Genomic DNA, 18,536 nt, shown 5'->3' with positions numbered 1-18,536 from the left:
TCCAACTTACTAGGGATGTAAAGGACATCTTCTAGGAGCACTAGAAACCACTGCTCAGTGAAATAAAAGAGGACATGACAAATAGAAGAACATACCATGCTCACGGATAGGAAGAATTAATATTATGGAAATGGCCATACTCCCCAAGGTAATTTATAGATTCGATGCCATCCCCCTCAAGCTACCAATGAATTTCTTCACAGAATTGGAAAAAACTGCGTTAAACTTCCTATGGAACCAAAAAAGAGCCTGCATTGCCAAGACAATCCTAAGTCAAAAGAACAAAGCTGGAGGTATCACACTACCTGACTTCAAACTATACTACAAGGCTACAGTAACCAAAACAGCATGGTACTGGTACCAAAACAGAGATATAGACCAATGGAACAGAGCAGAGTCCTCAGAAATAATACCACACATCCACAGCCATCTGATCTTTGACAAATCTGAGAAAAACAAGAAATGGGGAAAAGATTCCCTATTTCATAAATGGTGCTGGGAAAATTGGCTAGCCATAAGTAGAAAGCTGAAACTGGATCCTTTCCTTACTCCTTATACAAACATTAATTCAAGATAGATTAGAGACTTAAATGCTAGACCTAATGCCATAAAAACCCTAGAAGAAAACCTAGGTAAAACCATTCAGGACATAGGCATGGGCAAGGACTTCATGTTTAAAACACCAAAAGCAACAACAACAAAAGCCAAAATTGACAAATGGGATCTAATTAAACTAAAGAGCTTCTACACAGCAAAAGAAACTACCATCAGAGCGAATGGGCAACCTACAGAATGCGAGAAAAATTTTGCAATCTACTCATTTGACAAAAGGCTAATATCCAGAACCTACAAAGAACTCAAACAAATTTACAAGAAAAAAACAACCCCATCAGAAAGTGGACGAAGGATATGAACAGACATTTCTGAAAAGAAGACGTTCATACAGCCAACAGACACATGAAAAAATTCTCATCATCACTCGCCATCAGAGAAATGCAAATCAAAACCACAATGAGATACCATCTCACACCAGGTAGAATGGCAATTATTCAAAAATCAGGAAACAACAGGTGCTGGAGAGGATGTGGAGAAATAGGAACAGTTTTACACTGTTGGTGGGATTGTAAACTAGTTCAACCATTATGGAAAACAGTATAGTGATTCCTCAAGGATGTAGAACTAGAAATACCATTTGACCCAGCAATCCCATTACTGGCTATATACCCAAAGGATTATAACTCATGCTGCTATAAAGACACATGCACACATATGTTTATTGCAGCACTATTCACAGTAGCAAAGACTTGGAATCAACCCAAATGTCCATCAGTGACAGACTGGATTAAGAAAATGTGGCACATATACACCATGGAATACTATGCAGCCGTAAAAAAGGATGAGTTTGTGTCCTTTGTAGGGACATGGATGCAGCTGGAAACCATCATTCTCAGCAAACTATCGTAAGAACAGAAAACCAAACACCGCATGTTTTCACTCATAGGTGGGAACTGAACAATGAGATCACTTGGACTCGGGAAGGGGAACATCACACACTGGGGCCTATCACAGGGAGGGGGAAAGGGGGAGGGATTGCATTGGGAGTTATACCTGATGTAAATGACGAGTTGATGGGTGCTGACGAGTTGATGGGTGCATCACACCAACATGGCACAAGTATACATATGTAACAAACCTGCACGTTATGCACATGTAACCTAGAACTTAAAGTATAATAATAATAAAAAAAAGGGAGAAAAAGTTTAAAAAAATAAAAGAAAAAGAAAAAGATTTGAGCAACCTGTGGAAGGTTTGTGAAAGATTAATCTTCTAAAAAATTCTGTGTGTGAACATATTGACTGAAATTAAAAGGGTGTTATTCAGTTTTTCCATAAATTGTACATTGGAATAAACCCACAACAGGGGTTTCCTTGGAGTAGTGTTCTGCTCTTTAACCCCAAAATATTGTAAAAAATTATCAAAGGTTTATGTAATCTTACCTATGATCAAACTAATTAAGACTAGACAGATTTGTCTATAATGTTTTATTAAGAATTGGATGTGACATTAATAGTACATTAATGTAAACTTGGCCTTCTCTCTTGAACAAGATTTTCATGTAATATTAAAAGATGATGGAAAAAAAAGAATATTTTGTGTTATTTCCAGAAGCTTTCTTTGTTCTCTCATGTAAGTCTGTATATGTGTGTGTGTGTGTGTGTGTATGTGTATGTGTGTGTGTGTGTATATATGGAGTTATCTACATCTCTCTATATAACCAATCACAAAATTCTCACTCTTCTGCACCTTGCTCTTTATTTATTGACATATATTGAAAATATTTTCATATGTGCATTCACACACACACACACACACACGAAATATTTCATCAGTTTGAATGCCGTCCTTACTAATCTCATTATTGCAACTTTAGTCAATAAGGGAGGGATTGCTGGGGGATTTTAAGCAATAAGTGTTTACAGCCACTTTTGTGTATGGCAAAAATAGCTTTGGCTGTTATTTGAAGAGCAGATTATGGGGGGTCAAGAGTGGAGTCATAAAGAATTATAAGGAGGCTATTATGCTCATCCAATTAAAAGATTATGGTGGCTTAGACCAAGTCCATGGCAGTGGAAATAGAGAGAACTGGCTGGATAGAAAAGATGTAAAATATAAATATGACAGGACTTATCAATGAAATGGTTGTAGAGAGTGAGAGAGAAGGGAGTAATCTCAGATGACATTCAAGTCTCTGGCTTGGTGTATAGGAATGAGAATCCTAATTATATCATTCAGTCGTTCAGGAGGCTTATTCTGAATGACACTCACCCATTGAAAATATCCTCTTCCTACTCTAAAATGTTACATCACATTGTACAGACCTCTATTCTCTTACTTACTATGTCCATTTATAGTAATGGAACACTTTATTTGTACATTGTTTTAGCCTTCTTACATGCTATGTACTCCTTAGTAGTGTGGCTTGAAGTAGGAAGGCATGAGGAAAATAGAGGAAGAAAAAAAAAACTAACATTTACTGATCATTTACTATGTAACAGGTGCTGCACAGGGCCCTTTTTCAGATATTGCATTTTATTTTCACAGCCTGATTTTACAAATAACAAAACGGAGGCTCAGAGAACTCAAGTGACTTCCCCAAGATCACACATTTTAGGGAGAGACAGAGCTAATATTCAAACCAGGTTTGTCTATGCCCAGAGCCCACCATCAGGAAGCCAAATGAAAAAGTATAGAAGAGTTGGGAGGAGGAGCTGATACCATGTATAGAGCTACTCCAGGCAGGCAGTGTAGAGGAAAACATGTTAATTGCACAGGGAGAGGAGAGGAAGCTTCACCCAGGCAAGCAGAAAGATTATTGGGCAAGGGGAGTGGGAAATAGGTGTTGGGAGGACTCTCAGGGAGATGCCACATGAATGAGGTACCAGGAAGATGAATAAAATATATTTTTGACCTAGGGCCAAAGAGTGAATACTCAAAGACCAGGGGAGTCTGGAGCTAAAGAATCAGTCTGCAGACGCAAGTAAGCTGGTGGTGTTGGGGGGTGGGGGAGGTGAGCTTCAGAGCAAGCATCCCTTAGAGCAGTGGTCCTCAAAGTGTGGTCCTCAGACCAGCAACATCAGCATCACCTGGGAAATTGCCAGAAATGCAAGTTCCTGGGCATCACCCAAGATTAACTGAAGCAAGATCTCAATGTCTTAACAACCCCTAAAAGGGATTCTGATACATGCTTAAGTTTGAGACCTACTGTCTTAGAGGACTAGGGAAAGCAGCAAGTGGAGTTCAAGAGCCAGAGTGCAAGACCCAAACAGTGTACCCAGAGCAAGCCTGGGACTGTCACACATCACAGCAATGCAGAGCAACCTTTCCAAAGCATAACAGAGTCTGCTGGTCAGAAGTGGTAATGGGGAGTGGCTTCAGAGATGTGGTCTCTGGGGGACAACATCCTCTTCCCTGCACCCCTCCACCTTTCCCCAGAGGTCTTCTTTTTAAGAAACTGCTAAGAGCAAGCTCATCAGAGGATTCTGAGGTAAAGGAGTTAGACTGTCTGTGACAAGGCACTTCCCATGACTTTTAATTTTCTCCTGGTACCTGATACTCTCACAAAATTTTACTGTGGAAAATATGGGAAGGAAAACAACATTTATTGGGGGTCCCAACATGCTGAGCACTGTGCTAAGGGTTCACACAAATGCCAGCTGATTTAATCCTCACAATATTTCAGTCATGGAAATGTTATTATTCCTATTCTGCAGATGAGGAACCAGAGGCTCGAAAAAGTTTAGTGAGTTGCCCAAGGTCACATAGCTCAGAAAAAGGCAGCCTAGATACAATCCTTAGTCTTTCTGACTCCAAACGCCATGCTTCTCACACTAGACCACATTGACTCTAATGTGAAGGTCGCTGGGGTCCTCTCCTCTTTATAGCCACCCCAGGGCCATGTGTTAGTGATGGCCCACAGATGAGTAACCTGGAAATATTTGTTGAATGAATAAATGAAAAGATGTTCTAGTGACAGATTTTAACACGTGAAGGCCCCTTAAAGGTATTCTGGTCTTATGGTTTTCAAATATATTTTTAGTGTACTAGACATTTCTTACTGGTGCTCGGACATAATCACACTGTCTGGGAAACCAGTCATAACCAGTGGACAGGTTTCTCTGTCCCTTCACCCTTGCCCATTCCTATCTCCTTCCCTGCCTTACCTAGAACAAATCCACTTTCATCTTCCATAAGTAGTGGGTGTTTACTAAGATTCTGTTTGGGGAAAGGGTTCTGCTACCAAAATTAATTTTGAGAAATCCAAATCTAAATCACCTTTTTCGTGTTAGAGGTGAAGAAACTGAGTGATAGAAAGGCAAAAAGACTTGTCCAGGGTCACTGTGTGCTCTTTAGTAGCATAACTAGAACATGAAGCCAGGATTCTTGAAACATTCTTCTTTTTTAACACAAGTTAATACAGTTTGTGTCCTAATGAGGAAACAATTATTTAGATTTAAACAACTATTTAGAATTGAAATATTAAAAATTATAACTAATTTTTGCCTTTACTATGTTCCAGTTATTGTGCTAAATAGTTAATATGTATAGCCTTATTTAAGTTCTTTTTTTTTTTTTTTTCATTTTGAATTCATGAAAAGGGCTATTTACTCTTATTTTTGAATACTTTGGCTAAACCAGTTAACACTCATTTCTTTTCACCAGGGCAAATGTTAGCCATGAATATCAATGTAATTTTTCAAAAGTGAATTGCATCAAACTATTTGCATAACAAAAAATCACCGCAGAACAAGTACCTTGCTGCCCGCAGTTGTGTTGTCAAAAAGAAATTGCAAGAACATCTATTTTCTTTCCTTTCTTTTGTCTTCCTTCCTTTCTTTCTTTTCTTTTCCTTTTTTTTTTTTTTTTGGACACAGAATCTCCCCAGAGTCTCCCGGCTCCTTTTTGTATTTTTAGTAGAGATGGGGTTTTGCCACGTTGGCTAAGCTGATCTGGAACTTCTTTTTTTTTTATTTATTTTTTATTTTTTGTTTTATTTATTTTTTATTACTATACTTTAAGTTCTAGGGTACATGTGAGCCTTATATAAGTTCTTATAACAGCCTTATAAAATGGGTAATATTATTATCTCCATTTTAAAGAGGTGAAAACTGAGGTTTAAGGGGATTAAATTACTTTAATCATAGAATCAGGAAATGGCACAGTTGGGATTTCAGTTCAGAATATCTAATTTCAATTTTCATGCTCTTAATAGTGATGCCATATTTCAAATGTCTATATTGAAAAAAAAAGTCTATTATTTAGCTTGCTGCTTGTTTTGTAAATTAATTTTTATTGGAACAATGATATACCTTGTGAGCTACAAAGACAAATTTGTGTAGTTATGGCAAACAGAAACTGTATGTTCTGGAAATAAAATATTTAGTAACTAGCCCTTTACAGAAAAGGTTTGCCAACGTCTGGTCTGTAGACATCAACTTTAAAATGTTTTTCAAGTGATCTCCAGGAGAAGGAACCAGAAATATACCCTGGATTTGCAGAAGAGGTGGGTGCTGTTTGTATTGTCAGTGAAATTGGTGAATGAGTAATACAAGCCTGGAAACCTGGCCTACCTGGCCTCCTGCAGTCTTCACTGTGTTGATTCAAGTCTATTATGACCTGTTCTTGTTGTCTTTCATGAGTCAGAGCAGAGGCCTTATCCCTTCCCCTCCCTGTCATAAATGCCTTAGAGTATGGACTTGGATCTCAGCTTAATGAGTTTTGTCTCCACTTCCCCTTTCTTGCTTCAAGGTTCACATGTGTGCCAGACCGATAATTCTAGGGGCTGCCATGGCTTGGCTAAGCTTCCTTTGACCACTGAGCATTTCTAAGGGAGTTGAGGCTGGTGGCTCCTCCCTCCTTCCTACGGGTGCTTCCACCTGCCTTGGTCTGAGTTACAATTCATGGGGCAGCGCCTAAGTGTCTGAGCACACTTAACTTAAGAATCTCTAGTGGTTTATGACCCAGACTTTGCCCTACCAGCTCAGACTTCTGAATGTTCTCTTCCCTGGACCCTGCTCCAGACACTTTAAATTCACAAGAGGAAAATGTGCCCAGCTTGCCTGGAGAAAAGCATCTGCTCCTAGCCAAGATCTCCTCATCACAAAGTAAGAATATCAGGTGGTGGAACCTCCATCATACCTGTCCCCTTCCTATACCTGGGTCTGTTGGGTAGATGCAGTCCTTTTTAGAGAGGCATAGTATTCTCAGACCTGTCGCCACAAATTGCTCCCCACTCATTCTTTTCCTATACTTTGTGTCTTCAAAATCTCTTTATCTTCTATGTTTAATATATAGACTATACTTTCTTCATGGAATTCTAAATATGTAAATTTACAGGGCTAGGAGGGTCCATATCTAGTTTAAGACCCTCATTGTAGAAATAGAAAAAAGCCTAGAGAAGAGAAGGGAGTGGGCCAAATCCACAAAATCCACATAGCTGATTACTGCTAGAGTAAGTGGGATGAGAACCTTGGTCACTTGACTCAGGACGGTGACTTTTCACTGTTCTCTCTTTCCACCAGCAATGGGAATGACCTTTGACTTTAAACAAATCCAGACCTCAGTTTTACCCTGAATTTTTGGGAGAACATTTGGGTTTTTTTTTTTTTTTCTTTTTAGTATTTTCAATTCTTCCATGTCTTAGTTTTTAGGGTGTTGATCTGTGTTAATCCAGGCTATCTTCTAGCTATATCTGGTTTCCTCAGGTGGAAAATGTTAAATATAGTTAATATAAAATTTCACTCTAGAATCTGTTAGAAATGACAGAGGCAAAGTTAATGTATATATAAAAAAAAAACAAAAAACAAAAAATTCACCAGTGCCTGGTGGCCAGTAGACCTTCAATAATTGTGAAGTCCCTTCTACCCTCTTGAAAGGACTGTGTTTCTCCCCTAAGCAGCACAGTGTATGTGGTGGTTTCATAGTTAAAAGTTTAGACAGGCCCAGTAAATCTCTCTTCTCTTTTACTTCCTAAGTGTATGACCTTGGACAAGCTACCTTCCCTCTCACAGCTGAATTGTCCTCAGTTGTAAAATAGAGAGAATTAGAGTATTCATCTCACAGGATAATTGTGAGACTTAAGTAAGAGAATGCATGTAAAATGGTTAACATAGGACTTAGAATGTAGAAAAAAAGCTCTTTGTTTTACTGCCAGTTTTATTTTTACTTATGACCAAGCAGCCATGACCTCAGAATAATAGTCAGGGATGACAATTGTGCCTCAAAGCAAAAAGGGAAAGAACTGGTGAGATGGAGACTCTTTCCATTTCTACCTCATTTCTTAAACGGAGCTGTTGAAATCTACCCATGAGCTTTGGCTGGCCACACTGACAGTGTCCTCCTCTCAGCAAAGACTAATTAACAAGTTCTGAAAACAGAAGTACAACCCACCCCCTTGTAATTCTTCCTGAGATCCTAACCAGGATTTGTAAAACACCCGGATATGGGTAAAGAACCATCCCGGGTTTTGTATCAAACCAGGCCCCAGAGGAACAGGACGTTCCAGTAGTTTTGTTTCTGGAAAAGAGGGCACCCAGCCCTTCCCCCTCCCTCATCCTCCCATCCCAGTAACCCCTGCCAAATTGGAATCCTGGACTTAATTTAGGAGAAAGGCCCTGTAACCAAGATACTGACTGAACATGGCTGGCGGACTCAGGCCGGGGTCTGCAGTGCAGCATTAATGGGCCTCTGACATGAATATGGAGTAGTTTTCTCTAGCAAAGGTAAGCTTTATTTTCTCTTTTCAAACCCTACCTCACCTGCCTTCCTGTGCAAAAACGTTTATTTAGCTGGGCTTAGGTGAGTCCTGGCCATTGAGAGAAAAAGTCAGTGGCTAAAAGTTGGAGGAGGTTTGGATGGTGTGCAGGAAAGTTAAAGGAGACAATAGGCTCCTTTTGTTCCTCTCGCCAAAGTAGCCGGGACCACACTGGCTTGTCTGTTTCAGGGCCAATCCTGGAGCCATACAGAACAGTTCATTTTCCTGTCGAAACAGCTTGCTCATCTTCTGTCTCACAGGTTGAGGAATTTATTGAGGTGATGGATCTGAGGATTATATAAGTGGGAACTCAAATACTTAAAAATAACCATGTTTGGTTTCATATTTTGAGACCAGATTGGCACAGAGTAAGCCAATAAATGATAGCTAAACTAAGCTAAACATCTGAATTTGAGTAGTCTTAGTGTCTAAATAGCAAAAATCTTTTAGAAATCATTGGTTCAAATTCTGGCTATTTTTAACAACCGGCTCCCTGACTTTGAGCAAATCCCTGCACCTCTCTGGTCTCAGTTTTTTATATATCACATGAGAGTGATTGAAAAAGATCGTTTCTAAAGGTTTCATGCACGTGTGAATCTATAACACGTTCAGTTTTTCATTACTCAGCATCTGTTATATGACAAGCAATCCTTTTGCTAGGGACTCAAATATCCATGGTTTTGTTTGGGCCTCAAGACAATCCTGTGAAATAAATATCATCCCATTTTTTGGATGAGATGACTAAGGCTAAAATAATTTATTGAAAGGTCACATAGCTATCACAGACAAGAGATGGGATTTAAATCAAGGTCTTTAACTTCAAATTGGTATGTTTTCTATCACCGAGTTAAGAAAACAGAGGACCAAAAGGGGAATTTTGATGGAGGGTTTATTAGGAAGGCTGCTGAGAGATTGGAGACAGGGCCCCAAATTTGGCTCAGCATTCCTTTACTCAGTGGAGTAATCCTTTGTTTAGGATGAGCCTGTCTAGCCCAAAGTACTATAACTGAGAAAGGGAGATGGAGGGAGAGAAAAGAGCATTGTCACAATAAAGGAACAGTTTGCAAATTCCAGGGAACACAGCAATGCAAATTGTTATGAATAATAGGGACCAGACCCAGGTGACGCTGGGATGACAGGAATGTAAGGTAAAGCTAAGGGAGGCTTAACTTTATATTGGTTGATCTTCTCTCCAGGTTGGCACAAGGTTTCATTATATCTTAACTGAACTATCCAAATAGCCTAGAAATTTTCTTTCTCTTTTCCTTCCTTTGAGTGCCTCTTCCTTCTGCCTTCCTTTTTAATTAATTAATTAATTTTTTTTTTTTTACTTTTTCCCAGGATTCTTTCTCAACTTACTTACTTCATTTCTCCTTTTATTTCTTCCTGTTCTTTTTCCTCATCAGTCTGGTTCTTCTCTATCGGCTTAGCTGAGAAAAAAATAGCCTTGCCCAAGTGAAAAGCTTACACAGGGTTTTCACATCTTTCATATTATTTGACCTTTATTACAAAGTAACGAGGGGCCCAAAGTAGAGACAATCCTCATTTAAGACATGAGGAAACTGAGGCTCAGGAAGTTAGAGACTTGTTCAAGGTCATATAACCAATAAATGATGAATCCAGAGCTAGAACTTACTTTTTTCTGGTACCTGAACGCAGTCCACTTTACCATGAAATATCTAAGTGGTTTTATTTTACTTTATTTTATTTTATTTTATTTTGTTTTGTTTGTTTGTTTGTTTATTTATTTATTTATTGAGACCGTGTTTCGCTCTTGTTGCCCAGGCTGGAGTGCAATGGAGCGATTTCAGCTCACCACAACCTCCGCCTCCCTGGTTCAAGCGATTCTCCTGCCTCAGCCTCCCTAGTAGCTGGGATTACAGGCATGTGCCACCACGCCCGGCTAATTTTTTGTATTTTTAGTAGAGACGTGGTTTCTCCATGTTGGTCAGGCTGGTCTTGATCTCCCGACCTCAGGTGATCCGCCCACCTCAGCCTCCCAAAGTGCTGGGATTACAGGCATGAGCCACCACACTCGGCCTAATATCTAAGTGGTTACAAAGGATTTTATGGGTTTTCCATTTTTTCTGCTCTTATAGTATATGATAAAACCAAATTAAATAGCAGCAATAACAATGACAAATTCAGATTTGAGGAGGAAAGAAAGGATGTCAATAATTAGAAGGAAGAAAAATACTTATCAGGTGCCTACTAAGTCCCAGATACTGCAAAAAATTATCTTATTTAAATACAGAGTAAAACAGTACTTAAACCTAAGTTTGTCTGACTCAAAAGTTCTAGTTCTTTACATTATAGCATGTTGTTTCCAAGAAGAAAGTTCAGCTTGGGCTGTGTGCGTTTTCATACCTGTGTATATATTCCCGTATGCTTAGAATGTGTTACCATATATGGGAATTTGTGAGTGTGCACATATTTGTTCCTATTCATAAAATGGAAAATATTTATGGCCCTGTCAAGTTTCATTTCCAAACGATTTCCTTACTTGCGATAGTAATAGCCACTAATACCTTTTGATCACTTACATTTGCCCTTAAAGTACTTACAGATCGTAATTAATTTAATCCCCACAAAACTCTATGAGGTAGCTAATAGTATTAATACCATTTAAAAAATAAAGACACTGTGGTTAAATAAATGAAGAAGTTTCCCAAATCATACAGCTGGGAAAAGTGGAGCCAAGATTCACTTAGGTAGCCTGATACCAAAGCCTATGCCCTGGATGCAAAATCGAGTAAGTATTCCTTATCTCTCAAGATCTTGAGAATTATGTAAGATGGAAGATATGAAAAACACATTGTAATCTGGAAACTGCTAGGGATATGTTAGGTGGCACTTCCCCCCACTCCCCAGATTCTATTGTCTAAGCAATTTGGATCATAAGTCACCACTGTTGAATGCTTGTTCACTGTATGCTGAAGGCCTGTACTAGTCTCTTCTAGGAATATTTTCAGTTTTATCATGTGTTTCTCCAGTTGTGGAGCTCTTGCCTGGGACAGTTTTCTGTCTAGGTAAATGAGTTCAAGGCACAACTGCTTTGTTGACACCTCTCTGAGAAAGAAGATTGAAAGGGTTCCATGTTGCATTCAGACTTGGAATGAACCAAGGACACTCCTTCCCTGTTGAGGATTCCAAGACATGACTATTTGTGTGACCATATATAGAGCTATATGTAGGTGTATATGAGTATGCCTGTGTTTCATCAGTGAAGGTAACTATTGGCAGCATGTGAAAGCTGGAAGGACTCTTTGAGAGCTCATTATATACCACATTTTTATGGTTCTGTACTTAGATTACCAAACTTCTGTGACTCCCACAAAAGGTAAGAACTATATAGTCCAGCTTTATATAGTCAATTATTTTATAGATGGGAAAAATGAGGTGAAGAAACTTGCCTAAATTCACCCTGAACAAGTATTAGAACTTGAACCAGACCCAACTGATGGAAAAATGTATGCTTGTGTTTCTTTATGTCACTTTAACAATAGCTGTTATTGCCCATCTACTTGGCCTCCATCACCATGTCTGGTAATAGATACACAGCAACCTCTAAAAAATGACATTCTCTCTCAAGGAGTGTGTAGTCCAATCTGGAAAATGAAGACAGATCACGAAGCAGGTCATGAGATGGAAAGGTAACAATAATACAGAGTCTGACTTAATCGAATTGGGTGCTAGTAAGTAGCCCTTCAGAGGATAGTGATATGGAGAGGCTAGAGGTGGCCTTCTGGAGCAGTAAGTATTCAAATTAACCCTTGGAGTAGGAATATAGAAAGTATGATGCATGGGAGACTGTAGAGATGAATTAGCAAACTGTAGCCAGGAGGGAAAAGGAAGAGGAAGGCAACCAGTAGTTACTACTGCCTACTATGTTCCAAACATTGATGATACTTGTCCCTTTCATGTAAGCTTTCTGATTTATTTCTCCAAGGCTGGTATTATCATACCCATTTTACAGATGAGAAAACCGGTTCTGAGTGGTTAAGAAATTCCCAAGGCTACACAGCTGGTCAGTGGGAGAGCCAGGTTTTGGAAAAAAGAACCACAAAACAGATCCTCTCTTACATCAAGGGCTTTCTGCCAAATATAATATGGAATCTAGGGATTAACACTTGGGTCACTGCTGCATATGGAGAGGGTCTGGGAGTTTGTGAAGTAGTCTATAAGTTTGTTTCTTTTCTTTTTTTTTTGTTTTATTTTATTTTTTTGAGACGGAGTCTTGCTCTGTCGCCCAGGCTGGAGTGTAGTGGCCAGATCTCAGCTCACTGCAAGCTCCGCCTCCCAGGTTCACGCCATTCTCCTGGCTCAGCCTCCCGAGTAGCTGGGACTACAGGCGCCTGCCACCTCGCCCGGCTAGTTTTTTGTATTTTTTAGTAGAGACGGGGTTTCACCGTGTTCGCCAGGATGGTCTCGATCTCCTGACCTCGTGATCCACCCGTCTCGGCCTCCCAAAGTACTGGGATTACAAGCTTGAGCCACCGCGCCTGGCCCAAGTTTGTTTCTTAAAAAGGGTAAAATATCTGGGCATTTTCTATCCATATGTAAATCTGTGCATACATTTGATTCTCTATTTTTTATTAACAATGCGTATTTCATGTGCTTGGGTTGAAGATTTAGTGAAATAATTTATATAAAGCACTGGACATGGTGCTACTATGTAATAATCTCTCAGTGAATAGTAGCCATTATCATCATTATCATTAATACAATCTTTTAGGTATATTCCTGCCTACATGAGTATGTGTGTCTGTTTGTAAAATGATTATAACTGCATGTAATTTCTTGTTTCAGAATGTATGTGTTTTTTCACAGATGTGGCTGTAGCTATGGGCATATGTATGTTCTCTGTGTATATACATGTGAGTGTGCAAGTATATTTTTGTGGAAGGTAGTACAGCATGGTGATTATGCTGGAGCCACACTTCCTGAGCTCAAATCCCAACTCTACCGATTTTTATCTAGATGGCTTTGGGCAAACTACTTTACACCTCTGTTCTGCAGTTTCTCCATTGTAATAATGGGATAATAATGGTGTCTACTTCGTAGGGTGGTTGTGAGGAATAAATGATTTAATCTGTGTAAAACACTTGGAACAGGTGCACCATGCACATACAATAAATATAGCTTTATTATTATTATTATTATTATTATTATTATTATTATTATTATCCTGAAGTTGACTAAGATTTTATGTAACAGAGTGATTTTATGTGTAAAGGGAAGTATGTGTATCTCTGCTTTTAGGTAAGACTACATGTACCTGTGTGTGCAAGTTTATGTATTTATGTAATGCTGTCCATGTTTCTGTGTTTGACTGTAACTGTGTATGGTATCACTGAATGCTTCGTCCTAGTCCCAGGAAATCTAATGTCCTGACTTATGCATTGAAGTGAGAGGTTAGAATCTTGGGTCTGATTCTGACTCAGGATTAGACCTATTAAATGAGTTTATGAATAGCCTTGGGAATCAGCAGACAACATTTCTTCTGAGAAGTTCAAAATACTTCCCTCATATACTGTCATTTATTTTTGGTTCATTGTTAACTTTTGAAGTATAATACACATAAAGTACACAAATCTTGTTTATAGCTCAATGTATCTTCACAAACTGAGCACACTTTTTCAACCAGCATGTAGATCAACAGAGCATTACTTAGAAGCCTTCCTCTTCCCTTCCCAGTCACAGAATCCTACTCCAAGGCAAACATTATCCTTACTTCTACCAGCATAGATTATGTTGGCCTGATTTTGTACTTTATTTAAATGAAATCATACAATATGTACTATTTTGTGTCTATTTTTTTAAACATTACATTTGTCATAGTCATTCATATTGTTGTGTGTAGTTGTAGCTTGTTCATTATTATTGCTATAAAGAATTTCATTTTATGAATAAAATGCAATGTGTTCATTCATTATAGTGTTTATGAACATTTTGGCTGTTTATATTTTGGGTTTATGAATATTCTAGTAAATATTTTTTGGTAAATTCTCACTTGTTGTTAAGTACAATTTAGAGAGGATAGAAAGTGGCAACAATGAGTGTTCCCCTTTTGCCTATGGGAAAACAGAGGCAAAGGGAGAATTAGTGTTAGTGGCCCAATAAGGCTTCTGGTGCCTGTTTCCTGATTCTTGGGACAGAGAGCATTCTTCCTGCTACATCTTTGAAAAAACTGGATCCAGATCTCTCTTCTGAAGGAACTAGTAATACACGATTAGCAGCATGGGTGACTTTTTAACTATGCCCTTCAAAATCCAATCACTGAACACTTATTGAACCAGAAGGAATCAGGTAAGTTAAAGAAACTGGGCTAATTGGGTTTTGCTTTCTCAGTCACTCAATCTGGCTCATGCCTCTTCAGTTTTCTGGACACGTAGAAAGCCCCTTTGTTCTCTTTCTTCTATACCAGCAGTTTTTATTTGCCTGTTTCCCAGAGTAATGTGGGCCATGGAGTCAGGCCACCTCCTCTGGGCTCTGCTGTTCATGCAGTCCTTGTGGCCTCAACTGACTGATGGAGCCACTCGAGTCTACTACCTGGGCATCCGGGATGTGCAGTGGAACTATGCTCCCAAGGGAAGAAATGTCATCACGAACCAGCCTCTGGACAGTGACATGTAGGTTTAATTTCTTGTGGTATTTGTGGGGAAGTTGTGGGAGCACCCTTGAGGTCAGGAAGTAGCCTCTTGTGGCCCCTTTCCCTGGATGTGGTAGCCTCCAACTCCTGATCACTCCAAGCCGTACACACTTAATGGCAGATTTCCTGGGAAGAAGGCTAGTTGACTCAGAAGCCAGTATTTCATCTGGAGTTTACCATAACATTTTTAGAGTCCTAAAGAGAATTCCATATTTGCTGTTTTCTAATCTGATACCCACAATGCTTACTTATTTAATAACAGCTGTTTGACTTTAAAAAAGAATAATGAAATATCTACAGTGTTTATAAGATGTATGTGTGGGAGCTATGCTTCTATAGTTTGGTGAAGCTACTGTATATTTATTTCAGATATGTAAAAATGTAAAAAAAGGAAATAAACCTTAGAATCAAGGAATTAATGGTAATAGCTCTCACTTATGTAATACTCTGTGATACACACCATACTAGAAATTTACATTTTTTGTCTCAACTCTCACAAAAACTCTAGAAGGTAAGTATGTGTGTAGTTATTTTATAGATGAGAAAACTGAGGCTCAGGGAGGGCAAGTGACTTATCCAAGTCCTATAATTAGTAAATGAAAGAGACAGGATTTGAACCTGGATAATGTGAATGTAAACTAATACTCTTCTCACCACTCTGTCCCTCATAAATCCCACAGGATTAACCTTTCTTGATCTTAGAAAATAGAAAGTGTTCCACAAATATCTGCTAAAGAATAAATGAATGTACGAAAAAATCTTTTGTGACCATTGCTCATTTTTTCTCTCCAAAGCTCTGGAGTTTTCCAAAGTTGATTGTAACATCTCTGAGTTCTCTGAAAAGAATTATAGCAGGAATAACAATTCTGTCTTTTTTGACACAAAGTATTCACCTAGTTTCAGAGTCAGAGTCCTTGTATTAAATTTTTTGAGGGAATAAATTCATTATCTTCCATCCCTAATACTTTGAAGTAATAGTCCATATTTATTGAGCTTTTACTATTTGCCGCTGTCCTAAGCTCTTTGTGTATTTGAATTTCTTTTAGTCACCAGTAAAAGCTATCTGAGTTAGGAACTATGATTATTTTCATTTTACAGATGGGCAAATTGTGTACGGAGTAGTTAAATAACTTGTTCAACATCCCACTAATTTGGAAGTGACAGAGTAAGCAATCAGTCCAAGTGGCTTGGCTCCAAAGTTTGGAGTTATAATCACTATGCCCTAAGGTCTCCCATATGTCTCAGAATGATGTTAAGTCAGGCTACATCAATGAGGAGTTGATCACTTAAAGAGTCAGTCCACAGTTGGTGGTCTCTTTGTTACTATATATTGTGTCAAACTATGTGAAATTGCCTTTTATGTGGGTTTAAAGTGATCAAATATCAGCAATTTCATATGTTGATATTTGAAATTTTTAACAGTTAAATCTAAAACTTTAGTGTTTTGACTGGTACAATCTCATTTCCTCTTGGTTTGTCCTAAACAAAGATATTCACTTTTTGGCCAGTCTCCTCTGGAAAAGGAACCTTCCAAGGCTTGAAGATGGGGGGCAAAATTGTGACTCTCTTTCTTCTTTCCCAGAGTGGCTTCCAGCTTCTTAAAGTCTGACAAGAACCGGATAGGGGGAATCTACAAGAAGACCATCTATAAGGAATACAAGGATGACTCATACACAGATGAAGTGGCCCAGCCTGCCTGGTTGGGCTTCCTGGGGCCAGTGTTGCAGGCTGAAGTGGGGGATGTCATTCTTATCCACCTGAAGAATTTTGCCACTCGTCCCTATACCATCCACCCTCATGGTGTCTTCTACGAGAAGGACTCTGAAGGTAAACCATTTTGCCATTTATTTCCCCCATGCCCAACAAATATCACTTTTCCTTTACTGCCATTTGAAGGAGAAGAGTTGGCAGTGAAGATTGTCTTTTCCTCCTATTTATCCGAGGTGGCAAAGACTCTCCTCAGAGTAAACAAGGGTGGGCACTGGTATCAGCTCTACCATTCATATATTGTGTGACTTGGACAAGTCATTTTCTCTCTCTGGGTCTCAGATTCCTTCTCAGAAATGTGAAAACACAGTCTACCTCTTAACACAAGGAACTATTTGAATGGCATCTCCATAGAATATTTGAATATTCTATGAAAAGAAAAGAGAATGCTATAAATAGTGTCACAGTCTTCTGAAAGTTCCATTTCATTTTTCCCTAAAGGGGAGTTCAGCTTATTTATCTCTACTTCCCTTATTCCTGGCCCATTGATTTATAATACTGACAACAGTGAGTGAGAGGAATAGAAAGGGAAATCAGAAGACTCTGGCTGGGCCACTAAATCCCTGTATGATCCCGGACAAGTTACTTTTCCTTAGTTTTCTCTTCCATACAATGGAGAAGTGAACCAACTATTCATTAAGTTGACTGTAGACCGAAATTATGTGATTGCCTGCTTTTTTTTTTTTTTTTAAGTGAGTTTTTGAAGGGAGGGAATCCTGTCTTCTTCCTTGCTTCTATGCCACCAGCTTTATGCTATGGCATTACCAGATTAGGCCGAGCTGTACTTTTCCTAGCCATAGAACTTTTCAAGTGGCTACAACCTTTCCACCCATTGTTAATGTGAGAACTGGATTTTTTAGGTTAAATGTTACCTAAATCTGTGCTCTCCTTAGGTTGTGAGGAACACTATGCAGGTCATTAGAATGCTACATTTTATAAGACCAGACCTAGTGTTCTACATGTCAGCTGTGTCTTAATTTATGTATTTGCCACAGTCCCTCAGTTATTCTAGGCCTGGGCATATGCAATTTCATTTCTAGGTTCCCTATACCCAGATGGCTCCTCTGGGCCACTGAAAGCTGATGACTCTGTTCCCCCTGGGGGCAGCCATATCTACAACTGGACCATTCCAGAAAGCCATGCACCCACAGATGCTGACCCAGCGTGCCTCACCTGGATCTACCATTCTCATGTAGATGCTCCACGAGACATTGCAACTGGCCTAATTGGGCCTCTCATCACCTGTAAAAGAGGTACAAGTCCCAAGGATAAGCTATGAGGTGCAGTTTGGGACATCTAGGGGTAGCAGTGATATGGTTGAACCACCTACATATTGGGCAGCAGCTTGAGGAGTGCTAATTCAGCACTCTTGTTTATTAGCAAGGAAAATCTCTGCTAAACTCACTTTCCACTATTTTTTTTTTTTCAATTTCATTACTTTTTTCTTTGTTTGTGGGTTAGGAACAATTTTTTTTTTTTCCGATAGGTTATTGTGGTGCAGGTGGTATTTGGTTACATGAGTAAGTTCTTCAGTGGTGATTTGTGAGATTTTGGTGCACCTATCTCCTGAGCACTATACACTACACTCTATTTGTAGCCTTTTATCCCTCGCCCACCTGCCAGCCTTTTCCCCAAATCCCTAAAGTCCATTGTATCATTCTTATCCTTTTGCACCCTCATAGCTTAGCTCCCACATGTCAGTGAGAACATACAATGTTTAGTTTTCCATTCTTGAGTTACTTCACCTAGAATAATAGTCTTCAATCTCATCCAGGTCACTGCAAATGCCATTAATTCATTCCTTTT

The 18,536-nt window shown here is 39.0% G+C and overlaps 1 protein-coding gene across 13 annotated transcripts in view; it reads left to right on the top strand.

The window, feature by feature from the left end:
• Window positions 1-6,452: 6,452 nt before the first annotated feature.
• Window positions 6,453-18,536, top strand: part of HEPH (hephaestin) — a 100,558-nt gene continuing 88,474 nt past the window's right edge. For 9 of the 13 annotated variants that reach the window (XM_031936637.1, XM_031936642.1, XM_023198429.2 and 6 more), the window contains exons 1-4: window positions 8,057-8,279; window positions 14,764-14,943; window positions 16,546-16,790; window positions 17,771-17,983. In XM_031936637.1, coding sequence (XP_031792497.1) covers window positions 14,768-14,943; window positions 16,546-16,790; window positions 17,771-17,983 — 634 coding nt within the window. In that variant the 5' untranslated portion in view covers window positions 8,057-8,279; window positions 14,764-14,767. Of the gene's footprint in view, window positions 6,663-8,056; window positions 8,280-11,613; window positions 11,652-14,738; window positions 14,944-16,545; window positions 16,791-17,770; window positions 17,984-18,536 lie in introns of those variants that run through there. The other 4 variants (XM_023198427.2, XM_031936634.1, XM_031936636.1 and 1 more) reach the window with 4 other exon arrangements.

This window comes from Piliocolobus tephrosceles, chromosome 12 (genome assembly GCF_002776525.5).
Source record: "Piliocolobus tephrosceles isolate RC106 chromosome 12, ASM277652v3, whole genome shotgun sequence".
Classification (NCBI taxonomy): Eukaryota; Metazoa; Chordata; class Mammalia; order Primates; family Cercopithecidae; genus Piliocolobus; species Piliocolobus tephrosceles.
Note: the sequence above shows the minus strand (reverse complement) of the source record. Positions and strands in the feature narration are given on the sequence as shown.